The following is a 22,114-nucleotide window of genomic DNA, read 5'->3' as shown; positions in this document are numbered from 1 at the left end:
ATATGTGTATTTGTAAATATCTAATACTTATAAACTTTTTGTAGAGGATATTCCTAGTCAAAATCATGACACTGACAAATGAAAAGGATACCATACCTCTTTTTTTTTTGAATTACAAATCAAACAATTGACCCATATCCAGGATCATATCTGTATAGATATCTACACACATACAAGTTGATAATAAACTACCAAGTTGCCAACTCAAAAGTACATTAAGCTGAAATGTTTTCACCAATGTTTTCTAGCAAGGACCCTGTAAACTTGGGAGGGGCTGTGGGTTATGTCTGAAGGTCTCTGGAAGCCAGTGATGTGGATAGGGGATTTCTCTGGAATGAGATATAGGCTGTCAAAGTTTTCCCTGTCCTGTCACTAATGGAAGATGAGGGAACTCTACTTTGTGTGATGTCATTTTTGGTGAAGTTGTTCAGTTCAGTTCAGTTACTCAGTCGTGTCTGACTCTTTGCGACCCCATGAATCACAGCACGCCAGGCCTCCCATTCCATCACCAACTCCCGGAGTTCACTCAAACTCATGTCCATTGAGTCGGTGATGCCATCTAGCCATCTCATTCTCTGTCGTCCCCTTCTCCTCCCGCCCCCAATCCTTCCCAGTATCAGACTCTTTTCCAGTGAGTCAACTCGTCCCATGAGGTGGCCAAAGTATTGCAGTTTCAGCTTTAGCATCAGTCCTTCCAATGAACACCCAGGATTGATCTCCTTTAGGATGGACTGGTTGAATGTCCTTGCAGTCCAAGGGACTCTCAAGAGTCTTCTCTAGCACCACAGTTCAAAAGCATCAATTCTTCGGTGATCAGCTTTCTTCACAGTCCAACTCTCAGATCCATACATGACCACAGGAAAAACCATAGCCTTGACTAGACGGACCTTGGTTGGCAAAGTAACGTCTCTGCTTTTTATTTTTTTAAAAGTAATTAATTTCTTTTTTATTGGAGGCAAATTATTTTACAATATTATATTCGTTGGTTTTGCCATACATTGACATGAATTCGCCCCGGGTTTACATAAGTTCCCCCTCCTGAACCCCCCTCCCACCTCCCTCCTCCCTTTATCCTCCCTCTGGGTCATCCCCACACGCCAGCCCCCAGCATCCTATAACACGCATCAACCCTGAACTGGTGATTCGTTTCACATATGACAACATCTAGATTGGTCATAACTTTCCTTCCAAGGAGTAAGCATCTTTTAATTTCATGGCTGCAATCAGCAACTGCAGTGATTTGGGAGCCCAAAAAAATAAAGTCTGACACTGTTTCCACTGTTTCCCCATCTATTTCCCATGAAGTGATGGGACCAGATGCCATGATCTTAGTTTTCTGAATGTTGAGCTTCAAACCAACCTTTTCACTCTCCTCTTTCACTTTCATCAAGAGGCTTTTGAGTTCCTCTTCACTTTCTGACATAAGGGTGGTGTCATCTGCATATGTGAGGTTATTGATATTTCTCCCGGCAATCTTGATTCCAGCTTGTGCTTCTTCCAGCCCAGCGTTCCTCATGATGTACTCTGCATAGAAGTTAAATAAGCAGGGTGACAATATACAACCTTGACGTACTCCTTTTCCTATTTGGAACCAGTCTGTTGTTCCATGTCCAGTTCTAACAGTTGCTTCCTGACCTGCATACAGGTTTCTCAAGAGACAGGTCAGGTGGTCTGGGATTCCCATCACTTTCAGAATTTTCCACAGTTTATTGTGATCCACACAGTCAAAGGCTTTGGCATAGTCAATGAAGCAGAAATAGATGCTCTTCTGGAACTTTCTTGCTTTCTCCATGATCCAGCGGATGTTGGCAATTTGATCTCTGGTGCCTCTGCCTTTTCTAAAACCTGCTTGAACATCTGGAAGTTCATGGTTCACATATTGCTGAAGCCTGGCTTGGAGAAATTTGAGCAGGACTTTACTAGCGTGTGAGATGAGTGCAATTGTGCGGTAGTTTGAGCATTCTTTGGCATTGCCTTTCTTTGGGATTGGAATGAAGACTGACCTTTTCAGTCCTGTGGCCACTGCTGAGTTTTCCAAATTTCCTGGCATACTGAGTGCAGCACTTTCACAGCATCATCTTTCAGGATTTGAAATAGCTCAATTGGAATTCGGTCACTTCCACTAGCTTTGTTCGTAGTGATGCTCTCTAAGGCCCACTTGACTTCACATTCCAAGATGTCTGGCTCCAGGTGGGTGATCACGCCATCGTGATTATCTTCATCGTGAAGATCTTTTTTGTACAGTTCTTCTGTGTATTCTTGCCACCTCTTCTTAATATCTTCTGCTTCTGTTAGGTCCATACCATTTCTGTCCTTTATCGAGCCCATCTTTGCATGAAATGTTCCCTTGATATCTCTAATTTTCTTGGAAAGATCTCTTGTTTTTCCTATTCTGTTGTTTTCCTCTATTTCTTTGCATTGATCACTGAGGAAGGCTTTCTTATCTCTCCTTGCTATTCTTTGGAACTCTGCATTCAGATGCTTATATCTTTCCTTTTCTCCTTTGCTTTTCGCCTCTCTTCTTTTCACAGCTATTTGTAAGGCCTCCTCAGACAGCCATTTTGCTTTTTTACATTTCTTTTCCACGGGGATGGTCTTGGTCCCTGTCTCCTGTACATTGTCACGAACCTCCGTCCCGAGTTCATCAGGCACTCTATCAGATCTAGTCCCTTAAATCTATTTCTTACTTCCACTGTAAAAGCAGTTTTAATATGCTTGCTGCTATAAGTGAAGTGAAGTGAAGCCGCTCAGTTGTGTCCAACTCTTTGCGACCCTGTGGACTGTAGCCCGCCAGGCTCCTTTGTCCATGGGATTCTCCGGGCAAGAATACTGGAGTGGGTTGTCATGCTTGCTGCTATTCAGTTCACTTCAGTCACTCAGTTGTGTCCGACTTTTGTGACCCCATGAATCACAGCACGCCAGGCCTCCCTGTCCATCACCAACTCCTGGAGTTCACTCACACTCATGTCCATCGAGTCGGCGATGCCATCCAGCCATCTCATTCTCTGTCATCCCCTTCTCCTTGCTGCTATCCGTTCCGTTCAGTCGCTCAGTCGTGTCCGACTCTTTGCGACCCCGTGGACTGTAGCCTACCAGGCTTCTCTGTCCATGGGATTTTCCAGGCAAGAATACTGGAGTGGGTTACCATTTCCTTCTCCAGGGGATCTTCCTTGCTGCTATAGGCTACCTTAAATGCAATAACTTTCAGAGCACTGGGTATCATATGGATGTACCTTTCCTTGGGGTCTCTGCTGCTGCTGCTGCTGCTAAGTCACTTCAGTCGTGTCCAACTCTGTGGGACCCCATAGATGGCAGTGCACCAGGCTCTCCCATCCCTGGGATTCTCCAGGCAAGAAAACTGGAGTGGGTTGCCGTTTGTGACTAATAGAGGAATAAAAATAATATAAATAAAGGTACCTATAGAAATACTTTCCCTGATGCTTGACCCTTGGTAATTAAATTTACCATCATTAGATCATATACCATAGCTCATTGTATTTTAGGGAACAACTATTAAGAGTCACTAATATATTGTGTACCCCTGAGAAAAAAAAGAAAGTGCTATTAATTACACTATGACTCACTTTCAGTCGTAAGACATGTTTTGATTTCAGGGATTTTCATGGAAACTGTACATCTTAGACTATAAAATGAAAGGTTTTAATATTTCTTTAATTCACTGGGTCATATGGTACTTTCTTTGGGTTTTCTTCTTGTTTGGTTCATTATAAGTTACTCACTCAAGGTTTTTCTTATAAATTTCTTTAATCAGTTCATTTCAGTTTTGGCTGCTTATTAGTTAGCAGTTCCTGTTTGATCAGAGGAGAGCTATTTTAGTTGCGCTGGCACAGAACACAGAATGAAATTCCATCCACCCTTGCGCTCACTGACTCCTTGACGTTCCCAGTGCATTTATCTTATTCTCCTCTGGATTCCTTGTGCACATCATATTTTTAGGACAGATTTCAAATCCTTTTTTGGGGGGGTAAGGGGTGGAGTGTAAATTATGATGTTACAAAAACGCATCATCTTTGGAAGGTTTAAGTGATGGTGTTTCATATCAGTTGCAGATTCCCTAATAAAAATAGATGTCTAATTTCTCACTAGAAAATTGACTTTTCCTGTTTTTGTCTGCAGTGAAGATGTCAGATCAGCTAACATTATCGCTGAAGAAAATGATGTCGCATGCCTGGTTATAGATCGAGAGTGAGTATACCGATGTTGTTAGAGAATGCCGGCAATTGCCACCTTTGAAGACTCGGCCTTCTGTTACTCCAAGGGCACATCTGTCTTCCCATTCATCACCATTTGGAAACGCTGGCCAATCCTCAGCTGCGAGGACATTCTATTAAAATTCATGGGAAGGAACCAGGCCTTCTGATCTGAATCTGTCTGTGGCAACGGCAGATGCTGATGGGCTAAATATTTTGTGAGCAGAGTTTGTACATAAATATCAGCAATAGACTGATTTAAATTCTGCATCTTCCAGAGAAACAAGCTTGTTAGGACTCATGGATTTTTCCACACACCACACACTGAAGAATTTCATAATTTATTTGTAAAATGCTCTAAGCAGTCAAAAATTTAACAAAACCTATCTCTCTCAAAATATAAAATGCTTATTAGCTAGATGTATTTCCAGAGAAGTTTTAATTTAACATTTGTAGTAATCTGGAAGAGATGTGTGTCAACATTAATCTCTAAGTGTCTGAGGTTGTTTTTTAGAATATCTCAGTTTGTGTCCTTAACTCACTTCGAATCATATTTTAATCTGACTCCTTCAATCTGTCATTAATCAGTTGAATATTTGTTAACTATCTAGATATGAAAAAGGAAATTCAAGTATACAAGAGCTTTGTGTGGTCAAAGAAACAGGGCATACTCTTATGAAATGCTGATATGAAATAGTATAATGATGAGTGTTACATGAGTGTGTAATTGATTGCTAATTAAGTAAAATATTTATTGAACATAGCATCATAGAGATTTAGAGCTGGAAAGAACTTTGGATTATTTTATAAAATCTTTTTATTATGAAAAGTTTCAAGCATATTAAAAAATAGACAGGATGATATTGTGTCATGCAAGTACAGCAATTATCATTTAAAACCTTATCTGTACCACTTTGCCATCTCCGTCCTATCTTCATACTATTTTCAAGCAAATCAGAAACATAAAATTATTTCATCTGTGAATTTTAGTAGCATCTCTAAAAGCTAAGTGTTACTGATGATTCAGTTCAGTTCAGTTCAGTTCAGTTGCTCAGTCGTGTCCGACTCTCTGCGACCCCATGAATCACAGCACGCCAGGCCTCCCTGTCCATCACCAACTCCTGGAGTACACTCAAACTCATGTCCACAGAGTCGGTGATGCCATCCAGCCATCTCATTCTCTGTCGTCCCCTTCTCCTCCCGCCCCCAACCTTTCCCAGCATCAGAGTCTTTTCCAGTAAATTAACTCGTCGCATGAGGTGGCCAATACATGACTACAATAACATAACATGCCTAAAAAATTAACAAGTTTTATTTATTTAATCATATTTTAATTGAGGTATAATTGACATATAACATTATGCTAGTTTCAGGGGTACAACATAATCATCCAATATATGTATATGTTGCAAAATGATCACTACAGTAAGTCTAGGTAACATCCATCATTACACATAGAATAACAATTCTTAGTATCACTTTGAGTTTCTTTAATCTTTCCCTTACAGATAAGAAAAGTGAGTTCAGGTCAGTTCAAGAACTGCCCCAACAGTGTCATCTGAAATGGAGCAAAGGCTCCTGCCCAGGTCTTCCAGTTCCTTTTAAAAGTCTTTCCACCATGCCATTAGGTTCCCACAACATGTGTTCAGAAACAGAAGCAGTCACAGTGTAGTGAAGTGGGAAAAGTTTTACTTTATTTTGTAAGTGTAGAACTGGGGCTTAAATTTCATAGGAGCTTTCTAGGCAAAGAGGAAATGTAGAAGTCTTTCCAGGTGAAGTAAAACTAAAAAAAAAAAAAAAAACAGCATGGGGTTAGAAAGTGCAAGTATGTTCAGATGAAGGTAATCTTTGGTGGCAGCTCTCAAATATATTGATATGGTATTGCCCCGACGATGCATTGTTTTCCATATGATTTCCTTAAAAATACATGCATGCGCTAAAGAGCTTTAGCTGTGTGTATGTGGTAAGATCTTATTAATGGCTCTGAAATGCTAGGATTAAAAATTTATTGTAATCACTTAATCAAATGTTTGTGCAATATCTCATGTATTCATAATCCATATAAAGGATTTTATAGATTTTATAAATTATTTGGAAACTTATACTTTTTAAATACATAATTTACATATGCATAGTTGAGATTCTTATACAAGGTACTGACCTGTTAGACACAGTGAGACATTAAAAGTTACATGAATTTATTCTGTGTGTGAGAGAAACTGGACGTCAGGTATGACTGAGTTGACCTACATCCTGAATTTCCTGGGACTGTTCTGGTTATTCTAATATTTTGGCCGTCCCGTTCACTCTGAAAAGCATTCATTTTGGATGGTAAATTGTATGATCATTGCAGTTATCACTTATAAGTCTAGATTCAGATCCCATGATAATGTTCCCATGGTACCCTCACACCGTTGTTCACACTTGATGTGATGGCTTTGTTTAGCATCTGTCTTCCCACACTTTAGTTCCTTCATGAGAACAGAAACATTTACTTTGTTCACTGCTGTTGCTGTGCCAGCATTTGACAGAGTCCTTGGCATACAGGAAATGATCCAGATGTTATCTGAATAAAGGGCACCATCCTTGCAATGCAATGTAGTGGCTGAAAGCCTATGGCTCTTTATTTCTTCTTTTCTAATTCATCATTTTTAAAAATACATATTTGAAGGCTACAACTGGAATGTTGTAGCTATTTAAACTTGACTTTAGTTTGCAGAAATTTTCTAGAGAACTCTGACACCGATGTCACTTACAGTTAAAAAATAAAATTTGTTTACAATACTTCAATTAGTTTCTTAGCAAGGTAATGGTGATATATACAAGAAGCATTTACTTTTACTTGAAAATTTCAACTCTTGGAAATTTGAAGTAATATTGTTTTGTTTCTCACTTCTCTAGTCAGCAAAGGACAGTTCACAGAGGGTAGAGAAGAGAGTAGATTTGAATGGGGAATGAAAAATATCCAGACTTCCATAGTAGTCTAGTGATTTAGACTTCACTTTCCATTACTGGAGGTGTGGGTTAGCTCCCTGACTGGGGAACCAAGAGCCCATGTGCCTCATGGCCACAAATCCAAAACATAAAACAGAAACAGTATTGTAACAAATTCAATAAAAACTTTAAAAATGGCCCCATCAAAAAAATCTTGAAAAAAAAGAGATATACTTAATAATGTAAGTATAGGTTGGTGATCAGTTAAATGTGGATAGTCTTCAGGGCTAGGCAGTCAGTATGTGGCACCAGTACATTAATAAGGTTTATTAGTTTTAGGTAGTTTGAGGTAAATTTTCATTCCTGTCATTTTGTTATGTCCAAGAGATTAAGATTTACTGGGGTGTGTAAAGCGTCGTTTTTAGAAGGATACTGTTTTTCGTGGGGAAGAACACCACCCTGGCAATGACGAATCAAGGTAGATTGTGTGGAGTGCCGGACGCACTGGAAGGATAATCCAGAGAATAAATTTGTTAGGTGAAGAAGGGGATTATTTTTTTCTTATGGGCAGTTCCCTATGTAAGAATTCCCAGGGATGGGGAACTGGGGACAGGGTGATTAGATGGGACCAGTAACAAGCCTCTGATCCCTGACGGGAGGGAAGTCAAGGGAAAGATGTTGGCTGAGCCTCGGAGAACCATTAAGGTAAAATATTTGGACTTAATCATTTAGGAATGTAAAATATTTATTATCTAGGGCCAAAGAAGAGGTAAATTTTATTTTTGATTTTAAAAATAAATAGCTTAATTTGATTAAGCAAGTCATAAAAATCTGTAATGCATGTAACCTGTTGATGCAGTAATCGAATCATGTAGCCTATTTCCTTTCCATTCTCTTTTTTAGAAAGTATTTTTTAAATGTTTATTAATTCATAAGCTCATGATATACTGTTTTTGTTTACAGTAACAAGTCAATCATTGTTTTGGGTTTTTTTTTTGTTTGTTTTTAACTTTTTATTTTGTATTAACAATTAAGGGACTCAGCCATATATACATGTGTCCATTTTCCCCCAAACTCTCCTCCCAGTAAACAAATCATGTAGCCTATTTCCTTTCCACAGTCTTCTTAAAAGAAAAGAACAATATTGATAAACCTGAACCACAAGGCAGAAAATTACAGAAATGTTGTCTTTTCTCACTGATAGCCTCTTTGCTTTCAGAAACTCATGGTATCAATTATGTAACTTCAAATAACTATTCTATCTACATGCAATGGCAACTTGAATGAAAATAAGTTATTGAAAAGCAGTTTGCAAAGTTTTGAATGACTATACAAATGGGCTTTCATGAGCTTAAGAAGAATGGCAAGTTGCAGTGGTTAACTCTTAGCCCTGACATTTTTGTTTTATTCATTTTATTCATTTAGAACATTCAACCAAACAGTGGGGACTTTTGAAGAACTCCAAAAATATCTTGAAGGGTATGTGGCAAACCTGAACCGGGATGATGAAAAAAGACATGCGAAGTAAGTGGACGTATTTTTCTAAGCTGGATGTGACTTCTGGCAATTGATGAAGAAGGGGACTGAAGGGTGTGATTGGTAACTTTTAGTGTGTGGTCACTAGAAAATTTGGGGGAGTTGTTTTAAATTATTCTTCCACAAAAAGGATAGCAATTACCTCTAGTGTAGATATTATTTATTTTAGTATATGAGTATTTTCTTATTTTTGGTGATGAGTAGTAATGTTTGGGAGAAATTTCCTGATAGGAGGCATTGGGAAAGAGTTCTTTACATTGACTGGTGACTTGGTTCAAAAGGATATTAATTCAGAAAGGAAGTCTCTCTTGCCTGTGGAAATCAAACAGGAATTCCAAAGAATTCATAGCCCATTCAGAGGATGGCTTACTTCAGAATATAAGAGAGTGGGATTTCCCTGGCAGTCCGGTGGTTAAGACTACCTTCCAATGCAAGGGGTGCAGGTTCAATCCCTGGCCAGTGACCTAGGATCCCATATGCCTTGCGGCTGGAAAACCAAAACATAAAACAGAAACAATATTCTAGAAAATTCAATAAAGACCTTAAAAATGGTCCATATCAAAAAAATATTTTAAAAAATTTAAGGGAGCTATTGCCCAAGTGGTTTTGTGTTGGGTTCTAAATGTAGAAATACTGATGAAAATGCTTCTTGGTTCATAGGAAAAAAATTCTTTGTAAAATTAAAATTATTTGAAAATCCTTTGCTAAACCATTTTGCAGAATGAATACTTAAGCATGTATTCACCAGACAGTACCATTAAAGTTGAAGAGTCAAAAGTTCTGGAAGACTGATATTTGAGTTAAATTAAAGCATTCAGACAGACTGCATATTTTTTTTTTCTTGAAGGGAATATGTTTGCAGTTTTTCTGCCAAAAGGTCTTTTGTAGTAAGAATGGCTCATGAATATATAACCCAGAGCAGTAAACTTTAATTAAGAGGGGAAAATGAGAATTTCCAAATAACAATACTTAAGCATAAAGTAAGAAATGTATTTTTCATGTTTCACAAAGCAGTTATTCTGGTTCAGTCAGAGAAATCTTCAAAATCTAAAAAAAATAGCAAAATATGACAAAGATTCTCAGTGCAGTATCGTCCTGTAGGTGCAGCAAAGGAAATGGCTCTCTTTTCTGGTTTTCTCTTCTCTCTGTTTTTTAAACAGCTTTATTGAGATGTATCTCAAATACCACACAATTCACCTACTTTTGCCACTCACTGACTCAATCTGACATTTGTCTTTTTTCTTGTGTGTGAGTGTATCTGTTTTTTATTTGTATTTTCTGTTGATTTTCTCCCCAGATGTAACTGAATCTGATCCTATAAAAGCTGAGATAAGCTCTGTGGCAACTATGGGCAGTAATTACTGGCAGAAATAAGACTGTCGTAAGGGTGGGATTTATGTGTGCTGTGGCCCCTGCTTTGCCTAAGGGAGCGTGTGTAAAGTCTCTCTTTTCTCATACAGGAGATCCATGTCTAGCTGGAAGCTGTCCAAAGCAGTCTCTTTGGAGATGATTCAACTGAAGGAGAAAGTGGCCAGATTTTCCTCATCATCCCCCTTCCAGAACCTTGAGATTATCGCAACACTGGGCGTTGGTGGGTTCGGAAGAGTTGAGCTTGTAAGGGGTTTACGTTTCAAGCATCTGCGAGAAGCCTTTGACTTTTGTTTTGTTTTGTATTCCAGTGTATCTTGGAGGAATATATGCATTGTTATTGCTATCCAAATGTTACTTTGAGCTAAAATTGAGAGGACAGTTTTCTCTCTATTTTATAATAGTGAGTGTATGCTACTAAATAACTTGTAATAATATAGCTGCTATTTCAGTCTACTTATGCCACATCCTTTTGTGATTTTTTTTTTCTTGAGGGCAGCTATTAGAGAATATGCCAAGTAACTTTTCCCATAGGCTATAAAACATAAAAGGTGTATTTATTAGCAACAACATTTATGTATACATATACTCATGATGCATTAACTCTGTGTAAAGCAAACGAAAATGTGTCCAGTGAAAGGGTCACAGAGATGAAATCTTTAATACCATAGTTTCACTTCTTAAACAATTCCTCTGCCATGTCTGTATTTGGCTTTCATGATCCTATTTTTGGGTTGCTCAAAATTTTCTATCCAAATTAAAAAAAAAAAGAAGTTGAATGCAAGATGTTTGAAGAGCAGCCTTCTGTAGTGCTGATCAGACAGCTGGGAATTTATAGTCTGATTTCAGCTGCATCTTCCATATCACACCCCTCTGAGCTTTATAATCAGCTTTCAAAGAGTAGCAGAGCCATGCGGTCAGATGCTCTGAGGAAACTATGGAATGGTGACCTGTGACTTACTAGGTAGAGATGATGCTGAACCCTTGGTGACTGCTGAGCCCTTCCTTGCCCAGCAGATCTGTAACCATTCACTGTCCATTAACCTTGGGAACTATGATGACACCTCCATCTGCTGGGTGGCCTGGGTGTGAGCAGATCTGAAATGCTGCCAGGAGACTCCAAATAGTACACTTTATACCAAGTCAATACTTCATCTCTTTTGGGCAAAGGGGGACAGAAATGATTTCTTAATAGGCCAGAGTTTGTAGTGTTTCTTATGCCATATGGAGGGATAAGAGAGCCATGTGCTGTACTTTTCATCAAAATTGTGGCAAACGATTGAATTAACAATGCTGAGGTTTGTTTTAATATGGTTAGATAATAATAATTGAAACAATAATCCCACCATTGATTTGAAAGTCCAGGCATCAACTAGTGGCAAACTGTGAGTGAAACTGAGTGAGCAACCAACTCTGCACAATTTCATTATTTATCGAAGATAGTCTGCTTATGGAGTTTTAAGCCTATCTGAATAAATGCTTATTAAATTTCTAAAATTTCCTTGAAAGGAAAATCCTATTTGTCCATTGAAAGCATGGTCTCCAATAGAACTTTCTGCGCTGATGGCAGTGTTCTGTATCCACGTGTCCAATAGCATAGCTGCTGGCTAGATGTGACTAGAGAGCTTTTGAAATGTGGACAGTGCAAATGAAGAAACGGAATTTTTAATTTTAATCAATAACACATGTACACCTGGGGCGGACTCATGTCATGTATGGCAAAACCAACCAATATAATATTGTAAAGTAAAAAAAAATAAATAAAATGATTACAATTATATGAAAAAAGAATTGATGGAAAATAATATTTCAATAAAAAAAAAATTAAATAGCTTTATGTGACTAAGTGGCTAGCATATTGGCTCATACAGATATGAATCTTGGATTAAATAGGTTTTATTTTGAAACTCAAAAGAAGTGACTATTACAAAAGAGCAGTTCTTGGCAATTCTGAACCAAGCTTTTCATGTCATATACTCAAAACCAAAGAGATTTCTATACACTCAGACTTCTAACTAGAATGTTTTTCTTGTTTCAATACAAACATTCTAGAACCACGTTCCAACTATGTGAATTCTTTTGGAAATTACAATGAAAAGGAAGTGTGTACACCTGGATAAAATTCAGCTCCTAGAGGGATAAAGTGGTGAAAAGCTTCCATGCTATTTAACTGTGAAAGAATTTGAACTCCTGCTGGTTCACATGTTTTACATAGATATTGCAGATCTTTCCTAGTAAGTTCATTTTGAGGGCTCGTTCTCTTCTCCCCTAGGTTAAGGTGAAAAATGAGAATGTTGCTTTTGCTATGAAGTGTATAAGGAAGAAGCACATCGTTGACACGAAGCAGCAGGAGCATGTCTACTCAGAAAAGAAGATCCTGGAAGAGCTATGCTCACCCTTCATTGTGAAGTAAGTGAGCGTTTCACTCCCAGAATTTTAGCATCTTAGGTTCTTCTTTGGAGTGCTTCTATGCAAGCAGACAGAGGAGGAAGAAGAGGCCCTTCTCTGAATTCTCCAGCCTAGTCACAGTGACAATACATAAAATATTGGAAGTTTGAGAACTGAAGTCAGAATCCAGATTTTTATTCTTGAGTAAACCTCAGGAAAGTGTGTGCCGGTGTGTATGTGTGTGTGTGTATATATATAAAATTATTGCTTTAATAAATTGAATTGCTTATTTAATTCAGACCTAATGCAGAATTTGGGAAGCAAGCATTCATTCAGAACCCCTCAGAGGACCTACTGAGTTGAATTTCTGCAAAAAGTGGCATTTGGACACATTTAGGTTGCCAGGGAGCTGGTCTCTGCAGTTGTTTGCTGCTTAGTGGTGTCTGACTCTTTGCAAGCCCATGGACTGCAGCCTGCCAGGCTCCTCTGTCCATGGAATTCTCCAGGCAAGAATACTGGAGTGGGTTCCCATTCGCTTCTCCAGGGGATCTTCCTGACCCAGGGATCAAACCTGGGTCTCCTGCGTTGAAGGCAGATTCTTTACCATCTGAGCCAGCAGGGAAGCCTGGTCCCTGCAATGCCAGATGCCACAAGAAACACTTCCTACAGTTACTGTTCTTTCTGTAGCTATCACCAGAGTTTGGAACAGAAACATATTCCAAGCCATGGCTCTTTTGTGAATTCATGGGTTAGTGGTGTAAGCCAGTTAAGGCACATATTTTCACACCTATTTTCATGCCCCTAGAGTGCAGCTTTAGAGATTTCTGGGTGAGGTAAAGTGCCTCTGTAATGAGGATAATGTATGCTTTTTGATCAAATGCCTTGAGAGAGTCTTCCTGCCTATCCATATTTTCAGACCCATATTTTTTCAGAATTAAAAAAAGTCTGAACTCAGGCAATACTGGCAATAAAGTCATCCAATTATTTTTATATAAACTATGTGTCCCTCTTTCAATCAATAATTCATTAAAAAGTGTCATGAATAGCTTCAGGGCATGAATTAGATTTTATTCATTTTTTCATTTCCTGCCCTTTGCAAAGTAGCTGGTGTAGAGTAGGGCAATAATCATATTAAGAATAAATGTTAATGACAACATTTATTATTGAGAAAGTAACATGTGCCAGGCAGTCTTCTAAGCAAAATTTTGAAATATATATCTTATATAATATATTTAAAGTGTATATTATATTATTATTATATTTATATTGAAGGTAAACGTGAACGTTGCTCAGTCGTGTCCGACTCTGTGATCCCATGGACTGTAGCCCTCCAGGCTCCTCTGTCCATGGAGTTCTTCAGGCAAAAATACTGGAGTGGGTAGCCATTCCCTTCTCCAGGGATTTTTCCCAACCCAGGGATTGAACCCAAGTCTCCTGCATTGCTGGCAGATTCTTTACCAGCTGAGCTACCTAGGAAGGCCATATTTACATTATATTATATAATTTATATGTATCTTATAATTTATTTATATTGTTTATATAAAATAAATAATATAATTGCATATAATCAATATGTAATCAAATGAATATATATATTTGTTATGATCCTCATAATAAAACATAAATATTACGCATTTCCTTGTTTAACAACAGCAGTGAGAAAACTGATGTCACTTAGCTAATGAATGGCCAGTCAGGGACTGAAGCCTAGGCAGCTTGGATCTAGAGCCCGTACCGAAACACTTACTAGATTACTTCTGCTGTCTGTATGTGGTACGGCTGTCCTGCTGTCTGCATTAGCCTGGTGCTAGGGAGACATGGGCATCTCTTGAGTAAGACCCAGAAACTGCTTTCCCCCAGCATTGTAATATGGTACCCTGCCCATATCCCACATCCGGATTGAGACTGTCATTCCTCCAGCTTCTGGGAGTCTTCCCAGCTGGGGACTCTGACTGATTCTCTCTCCAGCCATTGCTCTAAGGTTAAGAGAACTACCTGGCCCCATACTCTTTCTCCAGGTACATCCTGCATCCAGCGATGGTACAGGTCCTTGAAGCTGAGGCTTTTGTAAAGTTAGAGGCCAGCTCTCCCTGTGCCCAAGTTTGCTTCCTTCCTCCCCCATGGGTGTTGGTCCCAAGAGCATTCCCCACTAAACTGACTGCTTACAAATTTCTGTCTTAGTGTTTGTTTCCTAATACCAACTAGAAGACATAAAACATAGGCATGAGTAACTGTTAATGCAAAGTGAAAGTGAAAGTCGCTCAGTCATGTCTGACTCTTTGTGACCCTATGGACTGCATATTACATGGAATTCTTCAGGCCAGAATATTGGAGTGGGTAGCCTTTCCCTTCTCCAGGGAATTTTTCCAACCCAGAGATCGAACCCAGGTCTCCTGCATTGCAGGTGGATTCTTTACCAGCTGAGCCACAAAGGAAGTCCAAGAATACTGGAGTGGGTAGCCTAGCCCTTCTCCAGCGAATCTTCCTGACCCAGGAATTGAACCAGGGTCTCTTGCATTGCAGGCTGATTCTTTACCAACTGAGCCATCAGGGAAGCCCTGATATGCAAGGCAGATCTTAAAGGAGACCATGCAGAGATCTCAGGATTTGGGGAAGAAGGGAAGGCTGTATTTAGTAGGGGGATTAATGAGCTACTTAATCAGGAAGGTGGCCCCAGAGCTTGATCTTGAGGTGTGGATAACATTTTTATTACCATGGAACTGAGATTAAGAGTCTGTGGAGAAGACTCTTGAGAGTCCCTTGGACTGCAAAGAGATCCAACCAGTCCATTCTAAAGGAGATCAGTCCTGGGTGTTCATCGGAAGGACTGATGCTAAAACTGAAATTCCAATACTTTGGCCACCTCATGCGATGAGTTGACTCACTGGAAAAGACTCTGATGCTGGGAGGGATTGGGGGCGGGAGGAGAAGGGGACGACAGAGAATGAGATGGCTGGATGGCATCACCGACTCAGTGGACATGAGTTTGAGTGAACTCCGAGAGTTGGTGATGGACAGGGAGGCCTGGCGTGCTGTGATTCATGGGGTCGCAAAGAGTCGGACATGACTGAGCGACTGAACTGAACTGAACTGTGGGTAGCGTGAAGGGGAGTCCAAGTAAAGGGATCAGCAGATGAAAAACCAGGGAAGCAGTAAGGATCAGAGTGTTCAGTGTGCATCCAGTGTCTTTGTAAGATGTTTGGAAGGAGATGAGGACCATCCTTCAAAAAGTTATTGATGATGCTTTTAAGTAACTTGAGGACATTTTAAAATGGGATTTCTAATAATAATCATGTTTTTCTTTTATTTTCACAGATTATATCGTACCTTCAAGGACAATAAGTATGTATACATGCTTCTGGAGGCCTGCTTAGGTGGGGAGCTGTGGAGTATATTAAGAGACAGGTAATGAAAAAGAATTATATGCAATAACTTTTGTCTATTCCTGCCTGGCCTAAAGGATGCTGTATTCATGACCATTTAAAGAGACATGAAGAAAGTCATTAAGAAATGAGTCTAAGGGACTTCCTTGGCTCTCCAGTGGTTAAGACATTGTCTTCCAATGCAGGAGGCATATGTTCAATTCCTGGTTGTGAAACTAAGATCCCAGATGCCTCATGGTCAAAAAAACCGAAGCGTGAAACAGAGCAATATTGTAACAGATTCAATAAAGACTTTAAAAAAAAATGGTCTGTATAAACAACCTTAAAAAATATCTTAAAAAAGAAAAATAAATCTCTGAGCCACAAAGGAAGCTAAAGTGTAATAGCTTTCTATTATACCATGCAGCAAATCACCACCACAATTTAATAATTTAGCATGTAAACCTACACACAGTGCTGGCACAGGGCAACTCTGGCATCCTCAAGGTGCACCAAAGAGGAAAGAGTTATGACCCTGTTTCTACATGGGTTATATTACAAAGTATACAAACAGGAAATGGAAATGAACACTGGAGTCATTTTAGTCAAGCAATCAAGTACAGTAGTCTGGTTCAACCTCTCCATTGAAATAGTTGCATTTTCTCCAGAGTTTTCCAGAGATGTCTTTAAAATGTCTTATTTTCTTATCCTTTCCATTTTGTATGTTTGGATGTGATTACCAGAAACAATTGTTTGAATGTAGACATTTTAATTTTAGTAAATTTTAGTAAAGTGGTTCTTGTTGACATCAAGCATTCACCTAAATTTCTTTGTGATCTGATTCATTGGCTCTATGAAGTACTTTTTAGTGTGAATGCCTTATAAAACATTTATGTTGCATAAATATATAACATGATAATTGACACCTAGAATCTGCAACAAGGATGTCTTAAATTCAACCGTTTAAGAAGGAAAATGGTTTCATTGCAGAGGCAGCTTTGATGAACCCACCTCCAAGTTCTGTGTTGCTTGTGTGACAGAAGCATTTGACTACCTACATCGACTGGGTATTATCTACAGAGACCTGAAACCAGAAAACTTAATTCTAGATGCTGAGGGCTATCTTAAATTGGTAAGACAAATTCTTATCCTGTGAGATATTTCTAAACATAAAGTTGTGCTGTAGTTGCAGTTCTCTCTTTTTTTAAACTTTTATTTTAAATTGAAAAAATGTATATGTTTAATTGGTGGGTAATTGTTTGCAATGTTTTGTTGGTTTCTGCCATACAACAATGTGAATCAGTCATAAGTATACATATATCCCCTCCCTCTGGAGTCACTTTCCCACTCCACCCCCCGCACCCCCTGCTGTTCCCACTCCTCTAAGTTGACACAGAGCATCAAGCTGAGCTACCTGTGTTATACAGCAACTTCCCACTAGCTCTCTGTTTGGCACATGGTAATGTGTTTGTTTCAAATGCTTGTTTCTCAGTTTGTCCCACCCTTTTCTTCCCCCGCTGTGTCTACCAGTTGGTTTTCTTCCTGCACTGCAAGTAGGTACCTCAGTACCATTTTTGCAAAGCAATTATCTTTTAATTTTGGTTCACTTGTTATTTTTACTTTGGGAGATATGGCCTTTTAAATCAGCATACTTAACACAGGGAATGATGTTGCAAGTACATTCTTTCTAGCCTAGGAATTGAATGTTTCAACCTGCCCCCCCCAATAGGATCCAGATAATAGAATTGCTTTAAAATTGGATTTTGTTAGCATATTAATGTTAGCGTAAAATGTTACCATTTTAATGTTTGTTAGCATTCTTAATTTTTTATTGGAATATAGTTGATTTACAATGTTGTATTAATTTCTGTTGTGAGTCAGTTATACACACACATATATCTACTCTTTTTAGATTCTGTTCCCATATAAGTCATTACAGAGTATTGAATAAAGTTCCCTGTGCTATTCAGTAGGTTCTTATTAGTTACCTATTCCACATATAGTAGTTTGTATGGGCTTCCCTGGTAGCTCAGACAGTAAAGAATCTGCCTGCAATGTAGGAGACCTGAGTTTGATCCCTAGGTCAGGAAGATCCCCTGGAGAAGGGAATGGCTACCCACTCCAGTATTCTTGCCTGGAGAATTCCATGGGCAAACATGACTGAGCAAATAAAGCTTTCAGTTTTTTTTTTTTCATCTGTCAATCCCAGGCTCCCATTTTATCCCTCCCCTGCTGCCTGCCCTGGTAATCATGTTTGTTTTCTACATCTTTGACTAAGCTTCTGTTTTGTAAATAGGTTTATTTGTACTGCTTCTTTAGAGTCAACATACAAGCAATATAATGTGATATTTGTCTTTCTCTGACTTACTTCACTCAGCATGGCAATCAGTAGGTCCATCCGCATCACTGCCGATGGCATTATTTTGTTCTTTTATATGGCTAAGTTATATTCCATTGTGTATATGTGCCACACCTTCTTTGTTCATTCCTCTGTTGATGGCCGTTTAGGCTGCTTCCATGTCCTGAACACTGCCAGCACTGCTGCAGTGAACATTGGGGTACATGTATCTTTTTGAATTATGGTTTTCTTCAGATACATGCCCAGGAATGGGATTGTTTGATCATATAATAGGTCTGTTTTAGTTTTTTAAGGCATCTTCATACTGTTCTCCATAGTGGCTGTACCAATATACACTCCCACCGATAGTGTAAGAGGGTTCCCTTTTCTCCACACCCTTCCCCGCATTTATTGTTTGTAGATTCTTTGACGATGACCATTTAGTGTGAGACGATGCTTCATTATAGTGTGATTTCACTAATGATTAGTGGTGTTGCACATCTTTTCATGTGCCTCTTGGCCATCTGTATGTCATTAGCATTTTTATATAATGATTTTAAATAGGCTTTAATAAATTTCTGCTACATAGAGGGGTTGGCTGTGACGAATAAGAAAAAAAGATAGCATGGCTTCTGTCTCAAGATAGCTACTGTCTGAAGAAGGAGAAAAGATGCACATGTGAATGTTGGTAGTTTAAAAAAATATACTTTAAAATGATTCTAAGGTTAAGCAGGGTTGAGAATCAGAACACAAGGTCTGATTCTATAGGTCCCTTAGGTATAGAGACTTTCCTTGTTATGCATCTTTGTAATGGATACAATGCCTAACATGAAGCCCCTTGCATGTCACAAGACAGAAAAAAACGCTACCATTCATGTAAACTGCTTTAGGTACAAAACTATAAGAGAACTGCATGCTCAGTTGCTTAGTCATGTCTGGCTCTTTGCAACCCCAGGAGCTATAGCCAACCAGGTTCTTCTGTCCATGGAAATTTTTTAGGCAAGAATACTGGAGTGGGTAGCCATTTCCTCTTCCAGATAAGAGAATTGGGTGGTCATAATTGAGGAGAAACCAGGCATTTTGGACCTCAGGAGGGAACCCCATTAGGAGGGGGAACCCAGGCTGATTTTAAATGAGTCCATCTTGTCAGGAGCTCAAGGACATTAAACCATGCCTGAACTTAACATTTACAAAGATATTAAAGATATTAAAAGTTTCTTATATCAAAACATTAATAATAGCTACCACTTAATGTATAAAGCTACTGGGCTGAACATTTTGCAGTTAATATGTTTAACAATTGATGAGATAGGTTTTATTATCCACATGTTATAGTGTGCAGTTTAGCTTTAGGAATTAAATTTATTATGTGTAGATGCTAAGTGATTTCTCTCCATAGAAAAGGAGTAAAGTAAGTTCTTTCCTGTGAAATCTGGCTAATTTCCAAGAAATGTTTTGATCTGTTCAAGCTTTACTTTATCTATGAAAGACAGCTTTGAGAACTGGTGAGGTACTAACTCAAGGCCTTGATCACTTGTCTTCTTCACAATTCCTTCATCGGCTATACCTCTTACAACTCTTTAGAAGAACCTTTTGGAATATTCTAGAAGTAAAATCATCATGAGGGATGCAGATTATCCATTAAATTCATTCTTTTTTAATAGCTGTTTTTAAGAAATCAGGTATCGTATTCTGTCTTTGTAGGTATAGAGGTCTATAAGCATCTCTTCTGTAGCCATTGTAATCCATCCAGCTAACTCATTTGCCAACCAGCCAAATGAAGAGTAATAACTAAAGCTTTTAGAGATTAAAAAGTGTTGAATATTTCCATTTCTACCTATATATCAAGCTAGATATAATATGCTGAAATTCTCTTACTACAAAAAGTCTCAAGTACTGGAAGAAACATGAAAAGCAGTATTATATGCGTGGCTGAGTTTATAAGACAACATTTGGATTCCCCTGAGGCTGAGAACCAAGCTTGGGCAGTAATGAATGGTGGAACTCAAACACTGAACCTCCTGTCTTGCGGTCACCCAGCGATCCTAGGTGGCCTAGAGAGGTCTTATTTTAGTTGCTGTACTCTCCGGGAACAGGAGACCAAGTTTTGGACCTGGGCAATGTGGGAAGTTGAATCAGAGAACATTGTCCAGAGACAGGATCATACAGATTGTGCTCTCAGAGAAACAGAAAACGGGGTGGCGGGGGGATATCAAATTTCTAAAGGCAGAGTACATGCAAGGAGACATGCTTTTCTCATTGTTGGGCTCTTGGTAGAGGAACCAAAGAGTTTCCTCTAAGAATACTTGGCCATAGGCCGGCTTTCATGGAGTTTTGGGTGCGCAGTCTTTCAGGCTGGAAATGCCCAAGCAAAAATTTAAATGAAAAGGGAGCCATGTTGGTAGCATGACCAAGTTTCCAGGAATCAAAGTAAATTCTCTCTGGAAGAATGTTCTCTCAGTTCAAGATACAGAGAATTCCCAGAGATGAACTTCCAGGGAATATAAACTCATGCCAATAAAATAAAATAAAAATATGTGTGAGGCAATAAGGTGCCAGGAGCATTATTTGGTAAGAATGTAAGAGTCTCATAAATTGGGGTAATCAGATACAAAATGTAAAACAAATGTGTTTAAGGCTTTTAAAAGTAAGAGAGGAACTAACAAATGAGTAAGTAACAGAACCTCTCAAAAAAGTCTAACCTGTTTAGGAAAAAAAATCATAAATAAAACTTCTATTAAGAAATTCAGAATATCAAAATTGAAATTAAATATTAAATGGAATTTTCATTAATGGTGGAATAGCTTGCTTTGGACTAATCTTGCTGAGGTTAATTATGATACATGTATAAAAATGTGTGAAAACATTAGAAAGCAACAAGAAATAGACATTCAAACTTTGAAAAAAAGGAACAACACTAGGTGAAATCCACATTAATATAGCTGTTCATTTCAAAGCACTCCTTATTGTATAAGATATGGAGGATAAACCTTTAGTTAACATTGTATCTAACAGTGAAATATTGAAAATTTTCTATGTAGATTGTGAACAGAACAAGATTATTTTCTTTCACCAGTTTTTTCAGCATTGTAACAGAGATCTTAGCAAAATAAATGAAACACAAAACAGAAGTGAAAGGCCAAAAATTAGAAAGGAAGAGGCTACTTGTCTTTATTTGAAGACAACACAATTGTTTAGGTAGAAAAGCATGAAGAATCTACCAACAAATTCAGGAAAGGAAAAATAAGCAGAATTACAGGTACAAAGTCAATATTCAAATAAAAATTTATTAAATAATTTTTATGTGCTAGCAGTAAATATTCAAGAATGAAGTTAAAATGCAATGTGTAATATCAAAAATTATAAAATAAGACCCCTACTTTGAAAAATACAAATTTTGTTGACAGAAAACTAGCTAATGGTAAAATATACTATGTTCATAAATTGCGTAACTCCACAGTGGATAAGATGTTCAGTCTTCTCCAATTGATTTACATATTTAAGGCTATTGCAATAAAAAGTGGAACAGCCATTTTTAGAAACAGAGATATTTATTCTAAAATTTACAAAGAAATGCAGTTGAGGAAAGTCAATAACCACTTTGAAAAAAGAAGAATAAAAGAGGAATTTATAATAACTGATGATATTATAAAGCTCACTATAAAGCTATAGTAATCAAGGCAGTATGATAAATGGCTTAATCTAACAGAATAAAGTCCAGAAATAGACATATATAGTTAAATGATTTTTGGAAAAGGATGAAAGGCTAGTTTTTTCAACAAGTATTGCGGAAACAGTTGGATATACATGGCAACAGAAAAGGAACATGATTTGAACTTTACATTATATAAAAAAATTAAATCAAGCTGGATCATGGACCCATAAAGCACCCAGAAGTAAATGTAAACATAAGATAGTATCTTTACAACATGGGGTAGAGATTTCTTAGAACACAAATAGTAAAAGCATAAAAAGTT

At 38.1% G+C, this 22,114-nt stretch overlaps 1 protein-coding gene across 2 annotated transcripts in view; it reads left to right on the top strand.

Moving 5' to 3' along the window:
- Positions 1-22,114, top strand: part of PRKG2 (protein kinase cGMP-dependent 2) — a 114,792-nt gene that overhangs the window by 54,582 nt on the left and 38,096 nt on the right. Inside the window, exons 9-14 of one of the 2 annotated variants that reach the window (XM_055434525.2) lie at positions 4,138-4,206; positions 8,571-8,669; positions 10,142-10,295; positions 12,322-12,458; positions 15,753-15,842; positions 16,790-16,931. In XM_055434525.2, the coding sequence (XP_055290500.2) occupies positions 4,138-4,206; positions 8,571-8,669; positions 10,142-10,295; positions 12,322-12,458; positions 15,753-15,842; positions 16,790-16,931 (691 nt within the window). The remainder of the gene's footprint in view (positions 1-4,137; positions 4,207-8,570; positions 8,670-10,141; positions 10,296-12,321; positions 12,459-15,752; positions 15,843-16,789; positions 16,932-22,114) is intronic. The other variant, XM_088836098.1, reaches the window with a different exon arrangement.

Source organism: Moschus berezovskii, chromosome 5, assembly GCF_049115385.1.
Source record: "Moschus berezovskii isolate FMDL1 chromosome 5, NW_MosBer_1.0, whole genome shotgun sequence".
Classification (NCBI taxonomy): Eukaryota; Metazoa; Chordata; class Mammalia; order Artiodactyla; family Moschidae; genus Moschus; species Moschus berezovskii.
Note: the sequence above shows the minus strand (reverse complement) of the source record. Positions and strands in the feature narration are given on the sequence as shown.